General features: G+C 32.9%; 3 protein-coding genes across 9 annotated transcripts; 2 read left to right on the forward strand and 1 right to left on the reverse strand.

Annotated features, from left to right (window-relative positions):
- Positions 1–37: 37 nt before the first annotated feature.
- LOC105221420 (ras-related protein Rap-2b-like) lies at positions 38–5588 on the reverse strand. Of its 4 annotated transcripts, none has more exons than XM_054232969.1 (3): positions 4816–5588; positions 1645–2355; positions 38–1255 (listed from the first exon to the last, which is right to left on the reverse strand). In XM_054232969.1, exons 2-3 carry the CDS (start codon positions 2041–2043, stop codon positions 911–913), a joined length of 744 nt encoding a protein of 247 aa, XP_054088944.1. In that variant the 5' UTR covers positions 2044–2355; positions 4816–5588; the 3' UTR covers positions 38–910. The 4 variants fall into 4 exon arrangements, with proteins under 4 accessions (XP_054088944.1, XP_028902081.1, XP_011196699.1 ...); XM_029046248.2 differs by having other exon boundaries at positions 4767–5588; XM_011198397.3 differs by having other exon boundaries at positions 4752–5588.
- A 9420-nt stretch (positions 5589–15008) lies between these two features.
- Positions 15009–18493, forward strand: LOC105221422 (UDP-glycosyltransferase UGT5). 3 transcript variants are annotated; one of them, XM_011198399.3, is made up of 5 exons: positions 15009–15117; positions 16261–16434; positions 16497–16587; positions 16980–17447; positions 17552–18493. In XM_011198399.3, exons 2-5 carry the CDS (start codon positions 16267–16269, stop codon positions 18436–18438), a joined length of 1614 nt encoding a protein of 537 aa, XP_011196701.1. In that variant the 5' UTR covers positions 15009–15117; positions 16261–16266; the 3' UTR covers positions 18439–18493. The 3 variants fall into 3 exon arrangements, with proteins under 3 accessions (XP_011196701.1, XP_054088942.1, XP_011196700.1); XM_054232967.1 differs by having other exon boundaries at positions 15060–15088; XM_011198398.3 differs by lacking the exon at positions 15009–15117 and adding an exon at positions 15125–15391.
- Positions 18494–23990: 5497 nt separating this feature from the next.
- Positions 23991–24936, forward strand: LOC105221423 (40S ribosomal protein S24). Of its 2 annotated transcripts, none has more exons than XM_011198401.3 (2): positions 23991–24151; positions 24395–24936. In XM_011198401.3, the coding sequence occupies exon 2, from the start codon at positions 24407–24409 to the stop codon at positions 24800–24802; it is 396 nt and encodes a 131-aa protein (XP_011196703.1). In that variant the 5' UTR covers positions 23991–24151; positions 24395–24406; the 3' UTR covers positions 24803–24936. The 2 variants fall into 2 exon arrangements, with proteins under 2 accessions (XP_011196703.1, XP_011196705.1); XM_011198403.3 differs by having other exon boundaries at positions 24034–24151; positions 24380–24936.
- The last annotated feature ends 467 nt before the right edge of the window (positions 24937–25403 follow it).

Here is a 25403-nt window from a genome sequence, read left to right on the forward strand (position 1 = left end):
TTGTTTTTACGGGTAATGTTATATAGTTATATACAGAATATCCACAACTACATGAACTTTTTCACTAAAACGTTCAAAGTACTGACATGGATGTACATATGTGAGCTTGTAAGTATGTATGCATACATACATATATAACAGTAGTTGATTAGTTTATAGTTGATATAATACTTTCCACAAATTATATTGATAAATATATTTTGAAGTGATTTTAATGTAAAAGAATTTCAATTTTGTTTTTAATTGAGGACTTTAAACATTTTAATCCTACAAATTGTACACTTGTATAAATTACTATAAATCTTTAACAATATGGTTTAGTTGTTCTACATATATAATCATGTATACACAAATCCGTATATAATAAATATATTACATAAAAAACGAATATCACTTTTTCCAAAAATACTTCTCTCGGTGCATTTTTTCGCGAACTTTTTCATTTGGCGTTTCCTTATTGTTTTATGTTAGTTTAAAGTCTCATGCTAAGCGAACATACTTCTTGATACATATTGTTTTTTTTTTTTTCTTTACTATATAGCATTTGGACGTATGCGGTAATATATGTATTACTTGTACAAATACATACACCGCACGCCTATGTATTCTCATTGTCGAAGAAAACTCTAAAGGGAGTTGTGTTATTTTTAGAAATATTTTCACCGTCCTCATCAGATGCGAACGCATCGACAGTTTCAAAAATCTGTTTACAGAATATCCTCGATTTATGTATATGTATATGAATGTTTTTTGTCACATATATGTATAATATATCTCATGTATAGTATTTTACTATTGACGGATTCACTGCCAAACTATAAAAGGGTTAACCTTTTATTATATAATTTTCTCCAAAAAATCAGGAATTAATTCCCGTCGAAATTGGCTTCATTACATCGCTGCATGCCCTTTATGTCATAGTGCATGAGTGACGCTTTAATGTGTACTTATGTGATGGACTTTTAGTGGCACGTGTCATACCCGCTGCTGCGCAGCTATAGGATGGTAATGATTGTCTTCGTCGCCTCACAGCCGGACTGAGATTGTAGCGAATATTTGCTTGTACCAACAACTCTTTAAAAATCTCCACAATGCCCATATTATCTTTAGCCGAACATTCGACGTAGCCGCATTTCCAATCTTCACACACAATCATTTCAGTCACCTCATGTTCCACCTGACGATCGGCTTCATTTATATCCACCTTATTACCAACGATAACAATGGGAACTTTGAGCCCACGCTTTGCAATTATCTGCAATGAGAAAATAGTTGTATTTTTTAATTTAATTTGTACATAAATGCTTCAAAAAGTCTATAAACGGTATTTATAAGGCCAAAGTTGACCATAAATGCAACATTTAATGTTCTCGATTCGTTTAATCTTCGAGAATACTGAGTCGTACAAACAATTGGTATAGTATATCAAATTGTTTGGCAATTTTGTTTTATATTTGCAATGACGATTAACAAATCACAAAAGGTATATTTAGAAATTTGTCGGATTTGATTGGCGTGGAAACCGTTTAACCGGTTCCACAACTATTTCTTACTTTAGTTATTACCCAGTCAGACACCTGATGTAATTTGATCTCGCATGCACGCAATTCATGAGAATATTCAAACAATTATCAATTCACCTACCTGTTTCCTTAGCCTTTCCACCTCAAGCCATGATTGCTTATCATCTACCGCATACACCAAAATGAAGGCGCCCGCTGTGGATATCGACAAAGTACGCATTGCAGGGAATTCATACGAACCGGATGTATCTAAGATATCTAACGTTAAGGCCGAGCCATCGGGCAGCTCATATTCGCCACGATGCAACTCCTCCACTGTTTGCTTGTAGCGTGCTTGATATTTATCATAGAGAAATTGTGAAACGATGCAAGTCTTGCCGACACGTGCAGCGCCCATCATGACGACCCGTCGCTGTTCTTTGCGTATAGTAGTGGCCGTATAGTCGGTGGTAGAAGCGCGTGTTGTACGCATCACCGTCGCCAAAGAAGGTAGACGGAGACGTTGACACGACCCTGGCATGCTAGCGTTCCCGGCGATGTTAAGATGACTACTGAGAGCCTCTGGGGCGGCTTTTTGTTTTCCCGAAGTCACAGATGACTACACTAACACTTATTTATTCTCCTTGAAAACCACGCCAGTGCTAGCAAAACGAAATTGTTTTTTTTTTTTGTTTATTCGAACATGCATAGACACACCTAGTTTGGTTTTCACTTCCACTTGATTGACAAGCAAGTTCGACGCTTGCACTCTGAATAATTTAATTTAATTTAAATGCATTACGCTGGATCTCACTGATAGACACTGAAGCGATATTACATGTTTGTAGGAAGCCTGTGAAAGAAATAAACATCGTAGTAGAGTTTTATCCCTGGTAGAGTATTCATAAGTACTTAAGTTGTTATTACTTACAGATTCAATATAGATACATATATGAATGTATATGGACATATGTACATACATATATTGTGTGTACTTACGTATGCAAAATCAATTTCGCGATTTAAAATTTCAAAAAATAGTCATATTTTCATATATTCTTTGATAAAATGTATGACACATTAAAAGTTCTACGTATTTAAAGCAGCGTTTAAATGGCTAATAAGTAGATATTACTATAGATAATTGATAATAGATTGCGCCATATTTACTATATTGGTTTTAGATGAGTTAATGCAACATACATATGTATGTGTTAAAAAATAAAGGTAATTTTCGATTAAAAAAAGAATAATTATTCTTTCGCCTAAATTAATGTTGTCACCTTTAAAATAATATCCATTCGATATCATACACTTATGCCATCGCTTCTTCCAATCGTCAAACGACAGCACTTTAAGGTCCTTTTTATTTTTGAAAATAGTCACACGAAGTCATGTCACCATTAAAATAATATCCATTCGATATCATACACTTATGCCATCGCTTCTTCCAATCGTCAAACGACAGCACTTTAAGGTCCTTTTTATTTTTGAAAATAGTCACACGAAGTCATGTCTGGTGGACGTTACAGCATTGTTTTCCTCCAAGAATTCACAAACAAGAAACAAAGGGTTGTGAGCTTTTAACAAACACATCTGACCTTAGCGGCTGCTATAGACATAACAAGCAATGAAACAGCTGAAAATTGTATCGTACTTCAGGGTCATATACAGTTATGTGAAAAATAATAAGGACAGTGCCCTAGTCTAGATGAAGTCAATGTCCATCTAGAAATGTGATGAAATCAAAGACAACTAATGACGCAAATTTATTGGCAACATATTCAAATTAAATGTTTCTTTAGTTTTACGAAGATTTAGCAAAGCTTTGTATTTTATTTTAATTTTTTTTTACTAAAATATATATTTTTTTTATATAAAAATATGAAACTTTCTTCTAATTTTGCTTTCTTTCAATTTTGTTAATATTAGTTTCAAATTGGTTTAATATGTTTTTTGAATATCTATGGTTGTTTAAATTGGATCCATATCGCTTCGGCATGGAGGAAACTAGGTTTTGGCAGATTAAAATCGGAAATGCGTTCCAGAATCTTGAAAAATTGCCAAGCTCATCATTATTTATTGAAAACTTTCTTCTCATTGTATTTCACTGTATTCCACAAATTTTTCTGTGGAATTTAGATCCGAGGTTTGCGGTAGCCACTCCACCATAGTGAAATTGTTGACCCCAAACCGTTCTTTTGTACACTTAGCCGTGAGTTTTGGTTTTGAAATATCCACCTAAGTGCTATAATGTCTTCAGAGTACTGTATCATACATTTTTGGCGTATCACAACATAATCGGTTGCCTTTATAGTGCCCTGTAAGGTACGGCATGGCCGTAGAACGTTCTATGAAAACGATCCCCAAAGCATAATTTTTCCCCCATGTACTTAGAGTTTTAAAATAATATTTTCCACTTTCTTATGCGATGAATACCTCGTTCAGAACTAAATAACCTTACATTTAGTTTGTCTGATTAGGAAATGTATAAGCACATGTCCTTCAGCAAACATTAGTGTTTGTTACATGTTCTTTTTTGGCAACATAGGCATATTTCTTGCACTTTGGGGCTTGAGATCTTCATTTGTAAGCACTCTGCGAATAGATGATGGGTCAACATCACTATTAAAATTATATTGAATTTATTTTGAAGAAATAAATTAATTATTCTTATCACAGCGAAATATATTTTTTTGACAGACAATGATATTTTGGGCTTTCTATCGCGTGTTTCAATCTTGGGAACCTCTGTAATGGCTTATAGCCTTTGAAAATAAACACCTTTTACTAAAAATACTTTCGTTATTATATTGAAACGACAGACTGTCCTTATTAAAACGCACACCCGTATTTTGACCTTGTTTAACAAAAAATGCCTGATTACCAAATGTGTGCAAAAACTTTGCAATTTTCTTATGGAATTTATTTTTATAAATATATTGTGTGATAAAAAAAGACCATAGTTGGCAAAAATTTCCATGCTTTAGTATTGATGTTTACTTTTTATTCATCGCTGTCCTTATTATTTTTCACATAACTGTATGTATGTATGTATATCAACAACGTACATAATTATTTTGACATTTCGAATTTTACAATTTCCGTTATTTTTTTAACACAGCACATATACAATACATGATTTCGCAAAACATATAAATTTCATTAGTGAATGCACACACTCACTGTCGCCAATCATCGCTATCAGCCTAACAATATGCATCTCATGCTCGAAGTGGTTTAGCTTACCGATTTATTGCTTACTTGTTAACTCTCGTTTTTATCCTTTAAGTTTTCCAAGTGAATTTATTACCTTCCATTGTTTTTGCATCTGAATGAAGTTATAATCTGTTTGTGTGTATAATTACAATTATTTATCTTATATTGTCATTTATAGCAACTTGTTTATGCTGACTTTATTTAAGTATATTTTCCAAATATACACTTATTTGGTGACATACATATTTTTCACTTGTGTTTAATTGGTATCGTAATAATAACACTCACAGAGAAAGAACAACCACTCGCACCCAAAGTTATCGTTTATCTGAAGTTTATCACTTGTCACAAGGTCATTTTATGCCGAAATGGCACTACATATAACTACCTTCCATAACCATGTGTGTTAACAATCTCAAAAATGTTTTTGCAATGCTCATAAAATTCGAAACACTCGAATGTTAACAGCATTTACTCTCTTCTTTAAGCTGGAACTACAAAGCACACGTAAGCGTCTGCGTATCTTTGACAGATGGGTAAAATAAGCTTTCGCATGCTATGTAGTTTCAGCTTCAAGGCTACCCTTTTTTACTTATGATTACTTATCGATTGTTTATGAACGTTATTCATTTCATTTTATTGTTCTTCATTTGAATCGTATATGCAATAACATATCACTGGTCTTCCAAGAAAACAGTTCTACTTTCCTCCTTGCGTGATGCTAGCATTAAATAACGAATTTTCAGAATACTATAAAATTAGTTTGATGAACATTGAGGTTAACTGAAAAAAAATTTAATTTTCGCATGGCCTGCAATGAACTTTAACTCACCACCCAGATGAAACGAACAAAATTACATAGAATACCGCCAATGCTAGCACTACTACGCAGATAACTTTCTACAATTTAAATCTCACATTATTTATTGCTGCTGTGCAGCTTTCACGCTCTCTCTCAATTTAACATCCCTCTCTTTCTTTGCCAAGAAATATTAGCAGGCGTAATTCTCTATTCGCATGCTATCATTGAAGCAATTGCTGCACTACGTAGCTCAGTAGAGTATATGTTCACACAAATGTTTTGCGTTTGCCGTTGACATGTGCGAGCAAACGGAGCAATGACTGCACATCAGTACACACGGCGTAATGAGACCCAAGTTGCAGACAAACAAATTTTAACGAACTTTTCAAAGGAAAGTTGAACATTCTATAGGCGTATTGTGGCCAACATGAAAACGTGTTGGCTAAGTCGGCTGGCGGCCCATGTGACTCGGTTCTATAAAAATTGTTCATATGTACATATGCATGTATGTATGTAGAATGTTTAAAATGTATATTTATGAACTATTCGTTTTCTAATATGTGCGAGTATATGTATAAAGTTTATGTAAAAGCAAATATACACATGCATGTGTATGAATACAACGGTACACTAAAAATCAGAAAAGAAAATGAAAAATAAACACGACTTTCATATGCAGCCTTCCATTCGCACACTAGAAGAATGCCGACAATGAACTCAAAACCGAATTCCGCCAGAAATATACAAACATACGTGCACTGAAAACCACAAAATCGTTCAACAAGGCGTATGAGTGACTTGCAATGCGATGAGACACCATTACCATCTGAGACACAATTACCGTACCTAAGCGTTTGTTGTTGTCTTCAATATTCACGTTAATGAGCTTTAAAGAGTGCAATTACTTTTTTAAAAAGAAAAAACGTAATATGCATATGTACAATGTGAATTAATAAATATCATTCAAATATTGCAATCAAGATAAATATTTTATTATCTGCATAAAAAGGACATAATTGTGAGATGACGCGCTTGCTCACTTTGCATTCATAGGAACGTAAGACGACCAAATCGCGAACGTTATCATTTCAACTATACTGTTAGCATTCGAAAATTATCTACAGTAGAACTATCTACACAAGAAAGAACCAAATGTCATTCAAATTTCCTTCCATAATTCGAACTTCTATAACTCGAAGTTCTCCGTAACTGGAACTCTTGAATTGGCAATAGAATTCAAATTGTATACAAATTTCCTTCCATAAATCGAACTTTTCGACCCGGGTATAATACAAAATTTAAAATTTTACTATCGTGGCAGAATTTGAAAAAGGTTCCTATATCTTATGGAGGTGAACAAAAAATATGACATGCATGGTATTTCGACTGAGAAAATGTTCAAGTGCTTACAAACACATTCATATACTATCAGTCCTATTCGGTGCACTTGACAAAATAACAAAAAAGTTTAAAAAATTGTTCAGATATTTATCAAGAAAGATTTTATAAGAAGAATTTTTTTGGTATTCTGTGACAATTTTGATAAAATAAAAAGCTTCAGTACGCATAGCTTTTCCCCACACGTGAGGGAAACAAAATAATGCAAACAGAAACAGCTGATTCTGTCCAATTATATGGAATTGAATTGAAATTTTTTTTTTTAAATATTCTATAAAGTACGTTTTCGCATGCATTTCAATATTTGTTGCAAAATAGTTAATAATTTAACTTAAATTTCAGAATAAATTATTTGCTCTTGGTCTAGACGTGGAGTTTCTAAGAGTCGCAAATATACCATGCTCCGAATATGGCCCTATTTTTCATTCAAAAACGTCGTTATTTGGATGAGTGTTTGTTTTAACCGAGCCTTCTTCATTGTGGCTTCGTTGATAAGTTTGGTTTGATTGACCGGTTATCAGCCTATCTATCCGATTCTGATGTCGATATATCGACTAAAGCCTCCCAGACCCGATTCAAAGTATTTGGTTTGGTTTTACAACCCCATTTACTCTATATAGATGATAAGGTTATACCGCGCGTAAATGAGGTTGATTGATAATCGGATGGCAGAGGCTTTTCGCTTTTCCATCCCAGATCCCCCCAGGCTTTTGCCCCTCCGCAAAGCCATAGAATACTACATAATATAATACATATACATATGTACATATGTCCCTTATACTATATTTAAAAACATTTTAAATGCAATTTTGATTTAGTTGGTTGTTATATTTAGCTTCAGAAAAGTTCCTTGGGAACTACGAAATCTAAACTTTATTCATTATTGGCAAAACTTTGCTAAGCTGTAATCGCATGCAATATATAGAAAACAATTTCCTCAAAGTTACCCTCATTATCTTCATTTTTTTATACAAAAAATGGAAAATAAACTTCTTAATATAAAAACGTCTCAATAACGCGAGCCATCAACATGTTCATATTTTTCCTCTTTGTATAAAAATAACGACAAAAGTAAAATATCTCCATTACAACAAATTCACTTTCACAACTATCCACAACGAGATATTTTTTTGTCCAGAGCATTTTACTTTTTAACAATTTATCAAGAAAAATGATTTTTATTTTAGAATACGAAATGCTTAATAAATATAAAAATTTTACGAATTAGAAATTTGTTGAATTTGTAAAGTGCACAGAATAGGGCTGTATATTTTAGTATTCGGAAATAACGAACACATTAATTGTCAGGCCAGTTCGTTATAACGATTTTTTCGTTAATTCGAGTACTCACCCAAGGGTCAATTTTTGAATAAAAGTGAATTAAATATCCGAAAATTGCATAAAAATTAAATTAAATATAGAATATTGCAGTATAATATAGTATAATAATTAATTTTTTTTACACAATTATATGACTTTTTTTTGTGCCGATCAATAACTTCCAGCTTTTCTATCAAAGTCAATATTTTTTTTTCTATTAATTTTTTAAATTTTCAAATTGCTTTTGTAATTTTTCAAGTTGTTTATTTTAATATTGTTTTACCACGATTTTATTTTATTTTTAACTCTCTACATATGTGTTCTTCATGTTGTTCGTTATACCGAGTACTTACAAATGCCCGATTTTCGTAATTTAAGGTACTCAATGTAAAAATTTGCTTGTTCGTTATAAGCGGTTTTCGTTAAAACGAATATTCGTTAGGAAAACCACTGTATATTTATTATTTTAATTTTTATACTCTCGCAACATGTTGTTTCTAAATACATTTTTCTTTAATTTAAAGTTTATTACTAATTAATCTCATACATGTTTTATAAATACATTAATTGTCCTATATTTGTTAATTAACTGGATAAGTAATTTTAAAACTCCTTCAAATGCACCCGTGTTTGTCACGGGTCATAAACTTAATTAGTAAGATTAGAGTGGAATTGCTCTGATGTATAAGTATAGACTATAAAAACATATTTCCGGCATCTACAAAACATTAGGCATCAGATAAAATCCAGCTATTCAAAATAACATCTTTTAACATTGTTAAAATCATTTCCAAATATCATGCTGGAAATTATGACTGAATATGGGTATACATACATCGACACTTTTTAACAGTGTAGTAGATAATTCAAATTCATATGTATATTGAAATAAGTCCTTAGCTCAGGGTAGTTCATAAATTTAACCAATAACAATTGATTTTAAAATGCAATTATATAATATAAAACAACGTTGACGCCAAGGATATCGTCGTATCGAAACATGGGTACTTGAGTGCACATAAACGACTAATTTTAATGCAAATCAATACATATGTGGGTGTCCATATGTGGTAGCACGTATGTATTTACTGGCCCATAAGCAATAAAAGCCATGTGCAAGAACATTTAGAGCAGAGATTTTGTTGGTATTGAGCTGCTCATGCTGCAAGCACAGAAACGTGATGGAATGATCGAATGCGAAGACATGTGACTCGAATACTGAACTATTGAAAATGTTATTTTGTTGATGCGTATTCCCCAAATTTTCATATACATATCTGTTAGTTGTAATTGAGCTAAGGAAAGCGACCTTTAGCGAAAATTAAGGATCTAAACTAAAACAAGTAAGGAAGGGCTAAGTTCGGGTGTAACCGAACATTTTATACTCTCGCAATTTATTTATTTAATTTTATTAATACATATAACTCAAAATTTTACCCACATATTCGTCATATATGAATATGGTATAAAGTCCATTGAAAGTTGAAAACCCTAGTATTGGGTATATATATATCGCAGTTGATTTATTTATGTAGACACCATACAATTTGAGCTCTCACTCCAATAATGAAAATCATAAGAATATTGAAAATCATATAAGGGCTAGAATAATTCCTGAATTTCTCTGATTGTCACTACCAAGTTACATTATATCCAAGATTATACGTTCACTTTATTTTTTTATGATATCTCAAATATTTACTTTTTATTTTACAAATAATAAATTATATACGAAGCAAAGTATTAAAAACTAAGGAAGGGCTCAAGTGTAACAGAACATTTTATACTCGCAATTTATTTATTTAATTTTATATAAATACCATACACTTTGTCCACTCACTCCACTAATGAAAATCATAAGAATAATGAAAACCATTATGTAATAATAAAGCGCTAGAATAATTCCTGTATTTCTCTGATTTTCTGTCGATGATGTTCAAGTGATTCAAGTGATTGATTGAATCAAGTGATTCCGCAAAGTATCTCGAACTCGATATAAATCGAAGAGTAACTTGGGAAAGCCACATTAAAGCCTTGAGAAAGAAACTCAACACAAAAACTAAAAAAATGAATTGGCGCCTTGGACGAAAATCGCAGCTGAGTTTGGAGAACAAAGTTCGACAAAACAAAGCCTGTGTGGACCTATGGTATCCAGTTATGGGGTACTGCAAGTCAATCAAATATTGAAATCCTTCCACGGTATCAGTCTATAACTCTTAGACTTATTGTTGACGCCCCTTGGTTTGTACTTAACGATCAAATAAACAAAGATTTAAATATTAAATACGTTAAAGAAGAAATAAAAAGTATAAGCACAAGGTATGTTGAGAGACTACATGGTCATGAAAATTTTCTGCCAATAGCTCTACTGGATAATAGCGATACAACTCGAAGACTTAAAAGAAGTCAAGATTTAGATTTACCTTTTAGACATTAAGATTTGTAAATATTGTAAAAAAACTCTTAACTATAGAATTTGGAATATAACAGCTGTTCTCACTGGATTTCAACTATTTATGTTATTTATAATATTATATTTTTTAACTAATTTACTTATTGTCATATTGATAGATTGTAAATCAATAAATCAAAACAAAAAAAACATTCTATCCAAGATTATACGTTCACTTTATTTTGTTAGGATATCTCAACTATTAACAGTATAAAGCCCCCCGGAAGATTGAAACTCCGCAAATGAGGACCTTCACTAGTGTTTAATTTATATATCGTAAAGTGATACCGTAATACCAGGATATCCAGAAAATATTGTGTACCAAATTTGGTTGAAATTTGTGGAGTGGTTTCTCGGATATGGTGAGTCAATAAACCTTTAGTAGTTTTCAACATAACTTTTATGTGAGAAATGGGCGTGGTTATTAGCCGATTTCAACAATTTTCGTAGTATATAATGAGGTAAGATTAGTAGTTTGAGATATGTGGAAAAAAACTTATTAGTTGCAGGACCTTGGCCCACTTTCTTAAAAAAAAATCCCAAATACGTACAAAGGGGTCCCTTTAGCTAAATTTTGTAGTATACATTTTATTATTTTTTGGCTTAGTTATAGGTTTTAGCGTGTGCTTGGTAATGTTACGATTTCGTCCATTCAAAATACCAACCTTCCCTTAGTACCAAGTTTCATTAAGATATTTCAATTTTCTCTGAAGTTATCGCTTACACGGACGGACAGAGGGACAGACAATTCCTGAATTCACTTTGGCATATACTATTACCATATATCTCTGTCCTCTATTAGATTTAGGCGTTACAAGCAACTGTTAGATGAACAAAACTTTTATGCTCTGTGCAACATATTGCAAGAGTATAAAAATCATGTCCAAATGCAATTGATTCTCGTATGTATTTTGATATGAAAATTTTAACATGGCATTAGTTTTCATGTTCGAGTAATACAATATTTAAAAAATAAAATGGAAAATGTATTTATGTGAGAAGGATGGCACAAATGATTATTAAACCTACTGATAATTCGAAACATTTTGATCTGAAATCCAATTAATTTAAATAAATATAATCTGATATATATATATATATATATGGTATATGAAGTTTGTCACGAGGCCCTATAAAGTATATATATAAATGATCAGTATGTTGAACTGAGTGGATTTAGCCTATCCGTCTGTCTGTCTGTCTGTATATATACGAACTAGTCCTTCAGTTTTTAAGATATCGTTTTGAAATTTTGTAGATGTTATTTTCTCTTCATGAAGCTGCTCATTTGTCGGAACTGCCGATATCGGACCACTATATCATATAGCTGCCATACAAACAGAACGATCGGAATCAAGGGCTTGTATGGAAAACTTCCGCATTTTACTACATGTCTTCACGAAATTTGGTGTGAGTTATTGCTCATAGAAATAATTTAATCTCCGAAAAAAATGTTCAGATCGGTTCACTATAGCATATAGCTGCCATACAAACTGAACGATCGGAATCAAGGGCTTGTATGGAAAACTTCCGGATTTTACTACATATCTTCACGAAATTTGGTGTGAGTTATTGTTCAAGGAAATAATTTAATCTCCGAAAAAATTGTTCGGATCGGTTCACTATAGCATATAGCTGTCATACATACCGAACAATCGGAATCAGTGGCTTGTATGGAAAATTTTCGCATTTGACGTGGTATCTTCACGAAATTTGACATGGATTACTGCTTAAGGTAATAATATAATCTCCGAAGAAATTGTTCAAATCGGTAAACAATATAACCTTAATGTTTCTAGCAAACAACCCGGCTAAAAAGAATTAGTAAAATGTTTTCTTTTTTTACTTACTTTTTCTTACGTCTTTAGATTTGCTTAAACACATAGTTACTAAAAGAAATGCACCTGTGAAGGGTATATTAGCTTCGGTACAGCCGAAGTTAACGTTTTTTCTTGTTTTATCCTAACTACATACACATATAGTTATTCAGATTTATACATACCCAGTAAAAAATGTTTACTTGTTCATCCATTTCGAGCATTAAGTGAGCAATAAAGCCATTTTCGTTAGTTTTTACAAAAATCATTTGTTTCCTCGCTTTTTGATTCATTTTGGAGGAATGAACGAGTTAAAAAAAAAAGATAAAGCGTAACGCTGAAAAAAGTTATTATATGGGTAACAAGTGATTAGTTATAGTATAAATGTATGTAATTATTTATAAAAAATGTGTGAATATATTTCTATTTAATTAGTAATCGAGAGGCTTCTTATGAAGAGGCGTCGAAACCAAATGGAATTGTGATATTAATGCATTTGGAACTCCTATTTATAATAATTGTACATAAAAAGTGCATTTATAATAAATGCTGTAAAGAGTTACTCCAAATTATAAAAACTGATGGAGAAGTTCCACCATCTAAAGAAAAACTGCTAAAAATTTAGTATATTGGTCCATCAAAACCTCCAGACATAAGAGATTTCCTTAGCATAAGAGCTGTTTTTCGGTAAGATCTGAGTTGTTTATATTTCGTTTAAGGAACTAAACTATGTTATTTATTTGTTTTTCATATTTTGCAGAATCCGTTAAAGAAAATTTTACATCATGTGGAGACTTTAAAATTGAAACCGTGAGATTCACTAAAATCTGCTCTGACTTTCAATTCATCGTAAATATTAAAATTACTTCTACCATTTACCCACTATTAACATTATTTTGAATTATCATAACTATTTTTGTTAAGTGAACTACTATTTTTTATATCTTAAAAATAAAAAAATTAATAAAAATTTTCAACTACAGCGGAACTTCTCTAACTCGAATCACCATAATCCACAAAAAAACTTCCAGTTACAGAAAAAAGCTCCTAAATATAGATTTATACACAGTTTTATTTATTTACTACGCATAAAGTTTTATGTACATACGTTAAAACATGTAATTCTGTAATTTTGTTTGTTGCAGTTTGCTATTTTTTAGCTCTTGACGTCTGCATCCCATGCCTTTGTTACACGGTTTATGCAATCCATAATTGTAATATTATATTTCTTGTTTGCATCCATACGATATTGATGGAATCTTTTAAAATTCTGCCACGACAGTGAAATTTTAAATTTCAAAAAAATTCGAAAAATTCGATTCATGGAAGGAAATTTGTATGAAATTTGACTTCTATTGCAAATTCAAGAGTTCGAGTTCCGGAGAACTTCGAGTTGAATTGGAAATTGGACTTCTAAACGCTATTGCCAATTTAAAAGTTCGAGTTATGGAGATCTTTGAGTTAAAGAAGTTCGAGTTATGGAAGTTCCACTGTATTTACAACACTGTTTATATTTTTGTGTGTCGCATTTCTGCTCTTTTTTGTGCAATTTCTGGAGACAAAGAAGATTACTCCCTCTGCTCTCAAAAAGAGCTCAAAAGAATGCTCGGTTTGCACTCCATTTGGAGTTTAAAAGGGGTGATCCTTCGTAAGGACATGCTATGTTAAAAAGGAGTAATAAATGCATGGGCCTCTGAGCAATGTGGAGTAATCCATGGTTCGCAAAGGAGCGACCTAAGATTACTCTTTGGATGATCGGATTTTTTATTGGGTACGTACGTGTATTCGATGTGAATATTATTATTATAGCATCATATTTTTACATACATATTAATATTTCCATCTGTTCCCTGCTATCTCGGTTGTACAGCAACTTGTTCCTGCCTTACTTAATTACGCTATTTCCAGAGAGCAGTATAGAATTGTTTCTAAACAAATGAGAGGTAATGTGATCAGCGACAATCCGACAGAGTGCCGATGGTGATAAGAGTACGTAAATGTATAAATTTATACTCATACAAAACATAGACAGTGTATGTAGCAGTAAAAAACGAGAGCGTCTAGCCTAAAAGTCTTGTCAGCCAAATACTTTGTTTTATGTGTACGCCTTGAGATGCATACGACCAGTGTTGCCATTTTTATTCATATTATCCCAGTATATAATAAATGCTCATCATGTATTGACTTCGTGTAGAAAGGAATAATTAAAGAGGACGCAATAAATGAATTATTTATTTTTTTCTTTATAAATTGTTTATAAAAAAGATATGGTTAGACTTTTGTTTTTGTTATAATGATTTATGAACATAATGTCTAATGTTTAATATTAATACCATTAGAGTTACATATACTGCACATATACCTTGAATCTCCTCAGCGAAATTTAAAATATGTATTTTTTTGGTAGGCAAACGTGAGATTGCGGCAACACTGCCTTCATACGACTGCGATTGTATGACCATATGCCGCAGAAATAACATATGAAAACACATATATGGATGTACATGTTTGTTCTCTCTCTGGAGTCCAGCATGATGTGATCGATTCTCTTTGATTTAGTTCTGTAAACAGAGTCAATGTGGGTATAAGTTGTGCATACATTGGAAGGTATTTTAAAACATTACTACCGCGTTGGGAGAGTCAACATTTTAATAATTGAAAACATATATCTAACGTGAATTACTAATTCATAAAATGAAAAATTATTCTTTAAATTGAATTAAAAATATAATCAAAGAAGCTAAGAAAACAGTTTAAAGTGTATTCTTCAATTAATCTCGCTTACTATTGAGGTCGCCTTTAATGTCGAATGGTGATAAGTCGCATAAGAGACCGTGAGCCACTGATATGTCCAAATTACGAAATTACTACGAAGATTTTTGTATGTATATATATAATACACATACATTTGTATGTATGTATTGCCTTATGTATGCATCTATTAATTTATTCGTATGGAAGTTTTCTACACACTCAATGGAAAATATAAATTTAACACATACATACACAGCCCCTTACAGTATTCGCCGGTTGCTAAAAATTCTTGTGTTGTTTTAATAAAAAAGTGACATCCTTCGTTTCTACGTATGTACATATGTCAGTCAATACAAATACATACATAACTATGTATATAAAAATGACTCCTTTTCATAGTTCCAACATTAATTTACATACCTACATATGTACATCCCGAAACGAAGCTTAGTACCTCTAGTGCCAAGTATCTTCCACTGACGGAACCGGTGTTAACATACATATGTATATGTATGTGTGTTTCCGCGAGTTTGCGAGATATCTCAGTAATGTGAGAATATTTCGCCTTATATAATGTGAATCTGTAAAATGAGGTGATAACAGTTCATACTTTCCCCATTCATTGTAATTTATAAACCTAATATGTTTAATATGAATACTTCATGCTCTGCTAAAGTATAAGTGACCATTCTCAAATAATATGTAGACTACTAAAGCGCGGTAACTTTGTACAAAACAACATCAGAACCGTTAAATTCAATGATGAGGAAGAACTCTATATCATGTATATCCATAATGTCATCTCCTACAAATAACGCTGGTTATTTTATATGTATACATATGTATGTACATATATGTGAGGTCGGTTAATGTTATTAATCGGACATGAGTATATGTTATATGGAAGCTGTATATCATCGAGGAATTAGATATTCTGAAAAAAATAATTTTTGTTATAAGCTAATCAACTTATTGTGCACTTATTTCTATTTTCAGATTAAAATGATATTCAGAGTGTTTTTCCTGTCAATTATTATTCTATATTCGGTTTCATGGAACCTAGTCGTAATCGATGGAGCTAAGATTCTTGGTTTATTTGCTCACCCCAGTGAGAGCCATTTCGCAGTAATGCGAAGTTTAATGATGGAATTAGCAAAACGAGAACATAATGTAATAGATTATTAGGCATGTCTATAATTTACATCGTTTCATTTGAAAATTTTGTATTCAAGGTTACAGTTTATAGCAGTCACCGCCTAAATGAACGTGTAGAAAACCTACGAGAAATAATAGTTGAGCCGGAATTTCCTTTTTGGAAGCAGTGTATGTGAGATATTAGTTAAAAACTTAGACTTAAATAACAAAATATTATTTAATAATCACATTATTGCTGATAAATCAAGTATTATAAGTTAACTATATGTCAACATTTACATTATGCAAACATATTTTCCAACTCTGAAATCAACTACTTCGGCAAGGAAAATGTGAAAACTCTCTGAAAACAATTGCGACATTCGCCATAGTAAGATTTCAAAAATATGAAATTATAGAACTGAAAAATGGTTCGTCTAAAGCTAAAATCAGCTTGTGGTATCAGAGTATCTCGTTAGAAAGTAATTATAACTATCTCAACTCAAAATCATATATGTCTGGAATAACTCCCATATCACTTTTGTAACATTTTTATTTAATTTTTTATACATTATATCCAGTATTAGAAGTGACTGGCAGTCAAGCAGGAGGCCTTCTTAAAGCAAGAGAACTCACTGAATGGACAATGCAAAAGTCGTTGGCCCATACAGGGGCCACCGCTGTTAATTATTTCTTGTCAAATGCATCCTTAAAAAAATTACTTAATTTACCTATCAACGAGTTTGATTACGACTTGATTATTGTGGATTTATTCTACACTGAAGCCTTACTGGCAGTGGGACATTTCTACGGCAAGCCTACAATTGGTCTTTTAAGCACGAATTTCGAAAATTATATGGATCGTGTGTTGGAGCAAATGGTACCGACCACCTGTTCGCCTATCTGTTATGAAAACTACCAACCGGATGCAGGTTTTTGGAAACGTTTAGGGGTTATACGTAATTGTTTGTCGCGCCGGAATCAATTTACTAAAGATAATTGGGGAGCACAGGAATCGGTGATTCGAAAACATTTTGCACATTTTAAAGGTAAAACTACAATAATTCATACCTATGTGTCCATTGAATTGCATGCACGTGTAGTTTCGATGTTTTCACGTACTCAAGTAACTTTTATTTATTAATTTTCATAGGTGTGAGCGATCTTAACATCGCGACGTTGCAGACTGAATTGTCAGTCTTGCTACTCAACAGTCACGTCCCATTATTAACGCCTCGACCGCTGCTGTTAAATACCATAACTGCTGGCGGTATGCACATACGACCACCACGTCAATTACCTTGGCTTCTTCGCCGCTTCCTGGATGAATCGCGAGCAGGCGTCGTCTACATGAATCTTGGTAATGAACAACTCTGTGCAGATATACCAACACATATAATGCAGTTACTCCTAAACTCACTGGGCAAACGAAAAGAGCGTGTGGTGTGGACCTGTCACGATCACTCGGCGTTGAAAGATTTACCTGCCAATATAATGGTCCAACATGCGGTAGCACAAGCAGATATATTGGCGCATCCTCATGTGAATGCATTTCTAATGAATGGTGATTTACTTAGTATGCAAGAAGGCATAATGCGACATGTGCCAATGATTGGTGTGCCTATATTCCGCAATGAAGTGCGCAACATGGAATTGGCAGTGCGACTCGGTGTTGGTGTTCATCTTAACTATGATAACTTAACGGAGACGTCACTCAGTTGGGCGCTACAGACGATCAAAGAAGACAGCAAATATCAGTTGACAATACGTCAGGTGGCTACTACTTTCCGAGATCGGCCGCTGGGTGCGGTGGAAACATGCATGTACTGGATGGATTATGTACTACGTCATCAGGGCGGAGCAGATTTGAAAACCCTTGGTGTTGGCATACCTTCCAGTCAATTACACCTTTTTGACTTATTTATTTACTATTTTGCGATTGCACTATTAAGTATAAGCGTACTAGCTGCTGCCTTTTATGGCATAATGATATTAATGAGAAAACGTGAAATAGGAAAAATGTATTCAAAACTAAGTTAATATATTGAAACAGTTCATTAAATGCAAACAAAGTTAAAACTTGTTCAAAATTGTTTGACTAATTTGTTATTATTTGGCTAACAAAGAGTAGTTCCCTTAGGTAAGTGCTTTCGATGGCTTTCGCAACACCCATGGTAACTCCTCAACCAATACTTCTTGCATCTTACCATTCTCTTTTCTCATATATTTACAGAAAGCCCAAACTTCTCAATTACCGCTGAGAAAATTTCGTATACATATATTGATGCTTTTTCCAAATAAATTTAAAAAAAAAAGTAAGGAAGGACTAAGTTCGGGTGTAACCGAACATTTTATACTCTCGCAGTTTATTGATGTAATTTTATAAAGATAACACAAGTCGACCCATATATTCGGTATAAAGTTCAATAGAATAACGAAAATCATCATAAATAGTATATGGGGACTGAGGTAATTCCTAAACCGATTTCACTCATTTTCACCACTAAGATACAATGTATCGAAGACTATACGCCCACTAAATTTAATATTACTTATAATTAGGTATATGGGATCTGGGGGAAGTTTTGACCCGATTTTTACCATTTCAGGTACAGAGAGAAACTGTTATAAGAAAAAAATTCAGAGGGAATGAGTTACATTAAAATATCTGAGGGATTTACCTATATTTTCGGTGAAAAATTAACCTTAGGCACTGAGTTCTTCATGTTCGATATCAGGGGCCTTGAAAAGTCATGGTCCGATTTTGACAATTTTTCCACAAGTGATGTCACAGCTCAAATACAGTATTTGTGTAAAGTTTTATTCCGCTAGCTTCATTGGTTCTTTATGAATACATTATAAAGTGAACGAATCAGATGGAATTCAAAATTGAGTTATATGGGAAGTAGACGTAGTTGTAAACCGATTTCGCCCATATTCCACCCGTGTCATCAGTGTGTCAAGAAAGTGTTATATACCGAATTTCATTGAAATCGGTCGAATAGTTCTTGAGATTTGGTTTTGACCCATAAGTGGGCGACGCCACGCCCATTTTCCATTTTGTAAACAAATCTCAGTGCAGCTTCCTTCTGCCATTTCTTATGTAAAATTTGGTGTTTCTGACGTTTTTCGTTAGGGAGTTAACCCGCTTTTAGTAATTTTCAACCTATCCTTTGTATGGGAGGTGGGCGTGGTTATTATCCGATTTCATGCATTTTTGGACTGTATAAGGAAATGGCTAAAAGAAACGACTACAGAAAGTTTGGCTTATATAGCTTTATTGGTTTGTGAGTTATATACAAAAATCCTATTTGGGGGCGGGGTCACGCCCACTTTCTCAAAAAAAAAAATACATCCAAATGTGCCTCTCCCTAATGGGATCCTATGTTCCAAATTTCATTTTCATAACTTTATTTATGGCTTAGTTATGACACTGTATAGGTTTTCGGTTTCCTCCATTTTGTGGGCGTGGCAGTGGACCGATTTTGCCCATTTTCGAAGGAACCTCCTCAGGGTGCCAAGGAACATGTGTTCCAAGTTTCATTAAGATATCTTAATTTTTACTCAAGTTATCGCTTGCACGGACAGACGGACGGACAGACATCCGGATTTCAAATATACTCGTCATCCTGATCATTTATGTATATATAACCCCATATCTAACTCTTATATTTCTTGGTGACACAAACAACCGTTATGTGAACAAAACTATTATACTCTGTGCAACAGGTTGCGAGAGTATAACAAGTAAGGAAGGGCTAAGTTCGGGTGTAACCGAACATTTTATACTCTCGCAATTTATTTATTTGACTTTATTTATATTATGTAATACACAATTTGACCCACATATTCGTCATATATATTGTATAAAGTCCATTGAAAGATGGAAACCATAATATTAGACTAGAAGCACCGAGGTCCTCGTGTTCGATATATGGGGCCTTAAAAACCTATGGTCCGATTTCGGCGATTTTTAGAATGGGGATGCCACACTATAAACATAGTATTTGTGCAAAGTTCTGCACCGATATCTTCACTAGTGTTTACTTTATATATTGTAATGTAAACGATTCAGATCCACTTCAAAGTTCTGGTATATAGGAAGTAGGCGTGGTTGTGAACCGATTTGGCCTATTTTCACATTCACAATATACTATTACAAACCAAGTTTCATTGAAATCGGTCAAGTAGTTCCTGAGATATGGTTTTTGACCCATAAGTGGGCGACGCCACGCCCATTTTCCATTTTGTAAAAAAATCTGAGTGCATCTTCCATCTGCCATTTCTTATGTGAAATTTAGTGTTTCTGCCGTTTTTCGTTAGTGAGTTAACCCACTTTTAGTAATTTTCAACCTAACCTTTGTATGGGAGGTGGGCGTGGTTATTATCCGATTTCTTTCATTTTTGGACTGTACTAAGAAGTGGCTAAACAAAACGACTGCACAAAGTTTGGTTTATATGGTTTATTATTTATTTGGTTTATTCGGTATATAATATTTCTTGACACCCTGATGACACGTGTGGAAAATGGATGAAATCGGTTCACAACCCCGACAACTTTCCATAGAACTCAATTTTGAAGTCCATCTGATTCCTTCACTTTATAAGATATACATAAGGAACCAATGAAGATAGCGAAATAAAACTTTGCACAAATACTGTATATGATCTGTGGCATCACTTGTGAGAAAATTGTCGAAATCGGACTATAACTTTTCAATGCCCCAAATATCGAATAGGAAGAGCTCAGTGTCCCATGGTAATGTTTCACCGAAAATTTCGGTAAATTTCTCAGGTATCTTAATTTAATTCAGAGGAAATCTTTTTATTCTAATAGTGTGTCTTTGTACCAGAAATGGTTAATAACTTCCCCTAGCTCTCATATACCTAATTATAGGATTTTCAAAAATACGATGGGCTTAATAGCTTATAAATCGGTTAATATGTGAAATATCTTAGCCAAATCTTAGATATCATGTATGTGGGTGGTGAAAATTAGTGAAATCGGTTCAGGAATTACCTCAGCCTATATACTATATATGATGATATTCGTTTTTATATTGGACTTTATGCCGAATATATTGGTCAAATTGTGTGTTCTCTTAATTAAAATATAGCAATAAATTGCGAGAGTATAAAATGTTCGATTGCACCCGAACTTAGCCTTTCCTCACTTGTTTTTGTATTTAGTTTATTAAAGCTAAGTGGACACTTGAACGAATGTTGATTCAACACTATTCTTTAAGAACAATGTCCATTTTGTACCATTAATCGTGTCCATTATGACTTCAGTAATATCACGACAAACTGGAATATGTTTTAAAATATACGAGTTTCAAGACTTTCAAATAGATGTTTTAATCTAGTTCTATCTTGTATACCTATACATCACAAAAAGGCTGTATTTTATATTATTTTTTGAGTAAATAAAACAACCCTTTCCTAAGTACTCTTACTTTATTAACGAAAGAGAAACCTTGTAGATTAAAATATAGTGTTTCTAACGGATGTGAATACAAACTGATTTATAATGGCGATCATGCAAAAAGAAATTGTCATTACCGCAGTCTTGGAATACAATAAAGCAAATCATTACAAGAATTTTCAAAATGCAAACAAATGAAATTCTGCATTTAATTTCCACATTGCATATTTTCTCCCACAGGACAGATTTTTACCGCAAGACAAAATAAGTGTATAAATTACGATTCATTTTGAAAAAGCGGTCGTTAACAGCTTTCAGGCAGATTTAGTATGTTTTCGCTTCTCACACAATCAGATATAGAATAGAGCACATTCTAATAGAAATGAAAGAGTGGAAAGAAACATTTGCGCGTATCTAGTGCGGATTTCTTTTTTGTTATTGTAGTGTCTAGTTTTAATGCAATAAAGATAAACTAGTGTACTTTCGTACAATTATATTTAAATATAAGAAATACGATTCACAATTATGCTTTCGGTTTGGTTGCTTGCTGAGAAGGTGGGAATGAAATTTTATTTTTTAAAAACAAAAATAAGATATTTTCACTAGACTATTTTTCTGCTTCAGTGTTATGCAGTTCAAAATAGTCAGACAGATTGTTCAATATTACCAAAATCAATTCTAAGCAAGCAGATACATATATTGAATTTCATATTTTAATAATCTTAGTCTATGTATGTATGTATATATGCATATATGTATGTACACGTGCAAGTTTGGGCATATGCATTTACTTAAACCAATTACAATATAATATAATATTTTTATTTATTAGGCCCCTCAGATTTGCTGCCATTTGAAAGTAAAATTTTGGATGAGTGCTACCAACTTCAGGTAATCAAATATTGAGTCTCAAATAAGTGACTAGATACTTAACTATATTTGTTTATGTCCATATTGCTGTGCTTCGTGGAATGTCTGTTTAGACGAGCGGACATTTGTCGTCATGGAGAGTGTAGTTAGGAACGAGCTAAGAACTATCTCGATATTAAATTTGTGCACCAAAAAACTATTTTCAAAGATATTTATAAACGCGCTTTCAAAATACAGTAGTTTTCCGAAATAACGAACACATTAATTGTCAGGCCTGTTCGTTACATCGAATTTTTCGTTAATTCGAGTACTCACTTAGAGGTATGTTTTTCAATAAAAATTAGTTAAATATTCGTAAATTGCAGTTTAAAAAATTGTTTTATTAATTATTTGTTAAAAAATTAAAAAAACCTTAACAAAACATTCAAATCCAATAAATTCTTCCAAAATGGACCAATTCGCGTATACTTCTATTTGGTGCTGATAAATAATTTTAAGGTTTTTTATAAAATTCAACATTTTTTCAATTTGCACATTTCTTTTGGATTTTTTTAAGTTTCATTTTTAATTCTGGCTCGATGTTTTTTGATTTTTTTCTCTTTCTTCATTTGTCTTACGAATCCCCGATGTTCGTTATTTAAGGTACTCAATGCAACAAATTTGCTTGTTCGTTATAAGCGGTTTTCGTTAAAAAGAATATTCGTTATTTCGGAAAACTACCTTATTTGTCAGATATTTAATATAATTTTGTACACTACGAAATAATAGCTTTTAATGGGATCCGTGACAGGGAAGCGAGAGAGAGAGAGAAATTCTCCTCTCTTCGTCGCCCCCTCTCCTATAAAACTAAGAATTGCCGCGACAAAAATTGCCCGTGTGAAAACGGTCATAACGTGCGCCCGGGTGTCGTGGAAATTGAGATGAAGCGACTAAATACCTAGACTAAGAACCACCGGGTTATTCAAATGAAATATAGTATTGAAAGATTATACAGGTGAATATGTTACCCTGTGTCTGTAATTTTCTTTAACAAAATTTAAAAATAAAATTTACCAGAATTTATTTATTTAAACAAGTGACGAAATTGTCAATTTAAGAGCCATTTAAAAAGTCAGCAACAAAAAAATATAAAAAAGTAAAAATATATTTAACAAACTAAAAATATGCAAACGGAAAAATATACTGTCAGCAAAACGATTAGTAAAAACTTTTTATCACCATTTTTAGAGACTTTACCGAAACTATTTAGACTATTTAGTGTGACTGCTGCTATTTCTATTAAATGGAAAGAGATCATTCGAATCGTCCCTACACAAGTAACAGCTCTGTAATTGAAATTGTAAATTTGACGTTTCAGTTCTGCCAACCTGACGCCAAAAGAAGAAGCATTTCTTCCTTTCTTAAAATATCGTGTCTGTGTTAAAGACGTGTTTAAATACTTTTCAAGTGTTTTAACAGGTAAAATATTGATAAATTCACAGTAAATGCCTGCGAAATGTGACCGCTATATCTGCTTTTTATACAGGATGTTAGTTCTCCAAAAAAATCATAATTCTATAAGCTACAATACACGTGTATTTCTGATCATATAGCACTAGCAAATGCCAAATGCGGGACACATTTTGTGAGGTTATGGCTACTGTAGATAAGTTAATGATATACCCAAAATCATTTTATTCACCAAAGATTTCATCTTTTTAGAACATCTACACAATGTCTGGTACTACCGCCACTATTCGCACCCGTAAGTTCATGACCAATCGGTTGTTAGCTCGTAAACAAATGGTTTGCGATGTTCTGCATCCCGGATTGGCGTCAGTCAACAAGAAGGACATCCGTGAAAAATTGGCGTCTATGTACAAAGTCACTCCCGACGTCTGCTTCGTTTTCGGTTTTCGCACGAATTTCGGTGGTGGCCGTTCAACTGGTTTCGCCCTTATTTACGATACTTTGGATTATGCAAAGAAATTCGAACCTAAGTACCGTTTGGCTCGTCATGGACTTTTCGAACAGAAAAAGCAGACCCGTAAACAACGCAAGGAACGCCGCAACAGAATGAAAAAGGTGCGTGGAACTGCCAAATCCAAGATTGGATCCGGTAAAAAGTAGATGCTCAGCGAAAGTAAAAATTGAAGAAATGTTGATATTTTGGCATTCTTCATTATTTGTCAATGGCGTGTTGAACATTTTTTAAATACAAAATAAAGTAAGTGAATGTTTACTTTCGAAGTGGAATAAACGAATACGCATTTGTTTCTTTTTATAAATAGGTAAATATATATCAATTAAAAGAAAGTGACACTCCTGATTTCATTTATAATCATATCACACAAGAGAAAAAATGTATTTCTAGGTGGTGCCATCATATACTCGTAGACATGCTCTGGCACTGAAAACAATAAGTGCGTTTTTCTTTTCTTGTTAATAAAAAAAAAATATTTAATGATTAACGCTGATAGGAATATTTAAGATTATATTTTTTATACAAGTCCAAACTGAAAAGTAATACTTTTTATGCATACGTGTATCAGTAAACGTTAAGTCATTAGAAATGATTATACGATGTAAGCACAACATAGCATAGAACAACAGCCCCAGGTTGATATGATAAACTTAACAACTACGATAGACATAGTAGGTATAGTGGGAGTTTGAATAATTAAAACGATTATAATATACCAGCAGACCGTTCCGGGTCTTATAAAAAAGT

The sequence above is a fragment of the Zeugodacus cucurbitae genome, chromosome 6 (genome assembly GCF_028554725.1).
Source record: "Zeugodacus cucurbitae isolate PBARC_wt_2022May chromosome 6, idZeuCucr1.2, whole genome shotgun sequence".
Classification (NCBI taxonomy): Eukaryota; Metazoa; Arthropoda; class Insecta; order Diptera; family Tephritidae; genus Zeugodacus; species Zeugodacus cucurbitae.

What these genes read in the sequence shown, in the direction of transcription:
- LOC105221420 (XM_054232969.1), bottom strand. Translation starts at nt 2,043, where the DNA reads ATGCCAGGGTCGTGTCAACGTCTCCGTCTACCTTCTTTGGCGACGGTG. An exon ending in TGGAAAGGCTAAGGAAACAG is followed by an intron (nt 1,256 to 1,644) that starts GTAGGTGAATTG and finishes TTCTCATTGCAG; the next exon opens with ATAATTGCAAAGCGTGGGCT.
- LOC105221422 (XM_011198398.3), top strand. Translation starts at nt 15,320, where the DNA reads ATGGTGATAAGTCGCATAAGAGACCGTGAGCCACTGATATGTCCAAAT. An exon ending in ATTTCCTTTTTGGAAGCAGT is followed by an intron (nt 16,588 to 16,979) that starts GTATGTGAGATA and finishes CATTATATCCAG; the next exon opens with TATTAGAAGTGACTGGCAGT. An exon ending in ACATTTTGCACATTTTAAAG is followed by an intron (nt 17,448 to 17,551) that starts GTAAAACTACAA and finishes TAATTTTCATAG; the next exon opens with GTGTGAGCGATCTTAACATC.
- LOC105221423 (XM_011198401.3), top strand. Translation starts at nt 24,407, where the DNA reads ATGTCTGGTACTACCGCCACTATTCGCACCCGTAAGTTCATGACCAAT.